This window comes from Echinops telfairi, unplaced genomic scaffold (assembly GCF_000313985.2).
Source record: "Echinops telfairi isolate 266 unplaced genomic scaffold, ASM31398v2 ScPeMD7_443;HRSCAF=831, whole genome shotgun sequence".
In the NCBI taxonomy this organism is placed as follows: domain Eukaryota; kingdom Metazoa; phylum Chordata; class Mammalia; order Afrosoricida; family Tenrecidae; genus Echinops; species Echinops telfairi.
The window spans coordinates 85,462,606-85,467,586 of record NW_022104341.1 but is presented as its reverse complement, the minus strand read 5'-3'; the positions used below and the strand labels follow the sequence as shown (position 1 = coordinate 85,467,586).

Sequence of the window (4,981 nt, the reverse complement as noted above, 5' to 3'; positions counted from 1 at the left end):
CTGTGACAGAGTGGGAACCTGAGGCTCAGAGAGGCCAAATAATTGGCCTTAAGACACACAGCAAACCTGGTAAAGAAAGTGAGGTTAGAAACCAATCTCCAGCCTCTGGTCTGAAGCAGCACACAAACTCATCCCAGGGTAAGGCGTCCTGGGGCGCAGGGACCTGTCTCCTGAGTCTTCTCCGTTTCTTCTGTGCTCAGCCTGACGGTACCAGCTGGAGGTAAGAACCCGGTGGTGTTTAAGGATGTCATCTCTCAAGAGCTGGGGAGAGAAGGAGGTTTTCCCTTTCAGACTCCCTCTGTCCCTCACTCCTATACCCTGGCTCATGACTCCCTGTGAGAGCAGTATTCTGCAGAGAAAAGAGCCTTCTGCCGAGGTTGGGACACTTGTCCATCCTCTGCTTCAGACAGTCATTCTGTCTGACCTTAGGCTGTTCATTTCCCCTCTCTGGTGCTGGTGAAATGAAAGAATTGTACCATTAGGTATCACATTGAGTTGGAAAGACCCTTGTGCTTGAATAAGAAGCATGTGAGTGGAGGGGTTACTGAACTTTGCGTTCGACAAAGAGGTTCAAGAGGTTTCCCAAAGGCTGAGAGTGGTATAGCTCTGAAATTGTAGCTGAGGCTCAGAGAAGCCAAACAACTGGCCCTAAGCCACACAGCAAACCAGGTAAGAGAGTGAGGTTCAAAACCACTGCCCAGTGCCTACTTATTCCAAACCTACCCTCAGTTCTGCTGCCAAAGAACTGAGAGCCTCGGGGATAGTGTCACCGCAGCCTTCCCTGCCTCTCCCTTCTGTGCCATGCCCAAATCTCCTCCTGTGCATTATCTACAATCTGGTGGAACACATTGTGTGAGCGGGTCTATGGGACTCAGGTGCCCTTTGCTTTATATTTATATCTCCCAGCTCCTGCTTAACACCAAGTTGAGGCATAATTGGGGGGAAATGTTTTGTGTCATTCTAGAGGAGCCGTAGAGATGACCTATACCTTCATTTTATAGATGAGCTTGTGAGCGCCAAGGAGGTTAACGGACTTGCTCCAAGTCACGCAGCAAATTAGTGATTCAGGGATAACAAGAGCCCAGATACGTGCCATGACCCAGAAAGTTGTCTGGGCCCAAATAAAGGCTTTGTTGTGCATGTCAATTAGTAATAATAAAAAAGGACCTTCCTGACCTGGCAGAATGGCAGTGAGGGATGAGAGGCTGTAGAGTGGAAATAACGGACAAGCTGCTCCTCTTCGACTGCCCACATGCAGCTGATGGTGGGGGAGCTTTTTGTCACAGAATCTGTACGCTCACCAGTAGGGCCAAAGCTGGAGGTGAGCAGCCCGAACGTGGCTTTGACTTTCTCTGCCTGGAGTCCTTCCTTTGCAATGCCTTCTCCTCTCGTCCAGGGGAGCACTCAGTTGACACTGATGATTTAGGAGGCAAAGAGTGAAAATAGAAGACTCACAGCCATTTGAGTCGATTCTAACTCATCGCGACCTTGTAAGACAGGGAAGAACCACCCGTGTGAGTCCTGAGGCTGTACCCCTTGACTCTTTACTGGAATAGAAAGCCTCGTCTTTCTCCTGTGGAGCAGCTGGTGGTTTCAAACTTCTGGCCTTATGGTTATCGGCCTAACGTATAACCACTATGCCACCAGATCTCCTAGGAGGCAGAGAAGTGTCTCTGTGTTTTATGTTCCCACCTCTGGCCATTTGGGCAGAGACAGGAGCCGTTCCTCGTGTGTTCTTGGTATTTGTCCACTCCCTACTTTGCTCATGGAGGTGATCATCATTCAACCTCTCTAGTGCCCTGTAGAGTTCAGATGAGGCTGCTAAGATCCGCAGAGGTGACATCATTGTGTCAAGCCTAGAACCCAAGATGGCTTGACTCCAAATCCTGAGGGTTGCCAGCCCACCCTGCCCTACCCCCACCCCCTGCCCCCGTATTCCATAATTCAACAAATACTCGGGCTCTAGGAAAAATTCTTAAAAGTCAAATTGCATATTGTCAAATTTCCCTACAGAATCTAGTCATTTATTTCCCCTACCAATATATGAGAATTTCTACTTTACTATAAACTGACCAGTCCTGGCAATAGCATTTTAAAGGAGTTTTGGCTGATTTTGCAACATCACTGATGTTTTAATTTGTAATTCTTTAGCTATCATTAAGGTAAACCTTTTGGTAGGTTTATTGGCCGTTTTAATTGCTTTATTTGTAAATTTATTATATAGTTCATCTAATTTTTTTGAACTATCATCGTTTTTTAGGGTTTCAGAAGAAATATTTATGTGCTAATGACACTAATCACTTGGTTTCCATGTAGGCCATACACACCATACTTTCTTTTTTCAGAGAGAAAAGTTTTGCTTTAATATGTAGTGTAAATGGCCAAGGAACTTTACAATCTCCAACGTTCAATTATCTTCTATTTTGAGATGAGAAAATCGTCTCCATTTTACCTACACTTTGAAGGGAGTATCTTACAGATGACAATTTGGTGTCCATGAGATTTGGAGAAATAAAAAGTAAAAACAAAATTTTGTAGATAAATAAAAATCAGATTTTGTAAATAAAAATAAGATTATTTCAAGGGTGGAATGAACTGCGGAAGAAAGAGGCCAACAGCTAAATAGGAGAAAGGTAGCAAGGAGTCAGAATTCACCAACAGAGGAATTTACAGGGCCTGGAGACCTGATTTGCACAAGGAATCCTCAAAAATATTGGGTTCTCCAATATTTAAGAGTATTGGACTTTTCATAGCAAATCAGACAAGGGCCTCTGTTACTTTATTAGAAATATTAAAGGGTAATAGTTGAAAGACTTAGGCATAAGATTCAGGATGTGCTTAAAAGGCCTTTTACAGTCCCATTATAAAATAGTCACCCACATTTTCATTTCTTTCTATTTAACTCTTTAATGAGTTTAGAATTTATCTTGGTAAGCAGTGTAAAATAAAAATGTCCGATAGTGACCTCATTGCCGGAGCAACATTTGTGGAATAAGGCTCCCAATTCCTCTTGTTTATAATAACATCTTTATTATATGATATATTTTTGGGTTCTCCATTCTGTCCCATTGGTCTATTTCTGAGCCTAAGCTACATTTTTAGTGCCATGGTGTACTATTCTGTTTGGGGAAGGTGTCTCCCACTTACAGTTTCCAGATGAAATATAGGATGCTCAGTTAAATTTGAATTTCAGATTATTTGTATTTACTAAATCTGATCATTTATTTTGAATTTATTGTTCTTAAACACCCTACCCACACCCCTACAATATTTGCTTGGTTATTATTATCCACGTACTCTTTCATAGACTTTTGAATCAAATTGATAAGTGCCTCCCAAAACATCCTACTGGGTTTAAGTTGAATTACATTAAATATATGAACAATTTTGTAGACAAACATCTTTTATTTTCAATTTTAAGTCTTTCTTTCCATACAGCTATAGTTCATCCAAGCTTCCCTTGTGTCTCTTGTAAAGTTCTGTAGAATCTTTGGTGTGTTTTGCTTTTATTTTTGTTTCTCATATAGTTCTATTCAGTTTCTTATTAAATTTATTCCTAAGAATTTGTATATTTTTATGTAATGATTCTGTATCTCTGGATGCCTCCACCTGCTAATGCAAAATTCACTGTAAGGAAGAGTAAACCAAACTGTGCATATGAAAACTCCTTACACAGCCTAGGCACTCACACTCAATAAATGGCATGTCCTAAAATCTCTTTAAACAGGCAAATCATAATGCAGGAGCTCAACCAGTCAACGGTGACAGAATTCATTCTGTTGGGCTTTGCTCCCAACCCCAGGACCAATCCTCTGCTCTTCACCTTCTTTTTTGTCTTTTACCTGCTGATCCTCGTGAGCAATAGCCTCCTTATTACCATTATCCACCAGGACTCTCGCCTCCATACACCCATGTACTTTTTCATTGGCGTCCTCTCCATGTTGGATGTGTGTTACACCACCACTACGGTGCCCCAGATGCTTGTGCATATTCTCAGCAAGAAGAGGACCATCTCTTTTGCTAGATGTGTGGCTCAAATGTACATCTTCCTCCTCTTTGGGGTCACTGAGTCCTGGCTTTTCTCCATCATGTCTGTGGACAGGTACATGGCCATCTGCCACCCTCTCAGGTACAAGGTCATTATGAGTCATTGGATGTGTCTCCTCATGGTGGGCATCTGTGCAGCCTATGGTGTGGTGGGGGGCCTGTGCTATACCTTTTTTGCTATGCGCCTGCCTTATTGTGGCCCTAATGAAATTGACCACTACTTTTGTGAAGTCCCTGCCGTCCTGAAGCTGGCCTGTGCAGACACACCCCTTAATGACTTGGTGGACTTCATCACAGGCTTCAACGTAATCGTGGTTCCACTCTCGCTCATTGTTGTTGTCTATGCAAACATCTTTGCCACCATCATGAAGATCCGCTCAGCCCAGGGGAGGATCAAGGCCTTTTCTACCTGTGCCTCCCACATCGCTGTGGTCACCATGTTCGCCATTCCTTGCATCATCATGTACATGGGTCCTGGCTCTGGCTCTTTGTCAAATAATGGCAAGAAAATGGCCCTATTCTATAACATTGCTACAGCCTTCCTCAATCCTGTCATCTATAGTTTGAGGAACAAGGACGTGAAAAAGGCTTTCCTCAAATTGATGAGAAGGGGCAGGGCCTCCGAGTGAGGCTTTAAAGCAAAGACTTGGGGAACTGAATAAAATGGGACTAGCCATCACCAACTCCCCAAAGACTTTCCCAAGAGACCTAGAAGAGCTATACACTAAAAGATAGTGCTTCACCTCATCCAAATGGGAGAGGTGGTCAGGCACTAGCAGTATCTATGGTGATGTTGTTTGGGACAGAAACAAGTATGAAGGTATGACATATGACGTAGAGCCTGGACTTTAGTGCCAGGCAGACCAGGATGAAAAACTTGGTCATACCAATTACTACATATGTGAATCATTGCTAATCATTTAACTATAATAAG

General features: G+C 43.0%; 1 protein-coding gene across 1 annotated transcript; it reads left to right on the top strand.

The window, feature by feature from the left end:
- The first annotated feature begins 3,737 nt into the window (after window positions 1–3,737).
- LOC101651434 (olfactory receptor 2D2-like) lies at window positions 3,738–4,676 on the top strand. The gene has a single exon (XM_004699704.1). The coding sequence runs from the start codon at window positions 3,738–3,740 to the stop codon at window positions 4,674–4,676; it is 939 nt and encodes a 312-aa protein (XP_004699761.1).
- The last annotated feature ends 305 nt before the right edge of the window (window positions 4,677–4,981 follow it).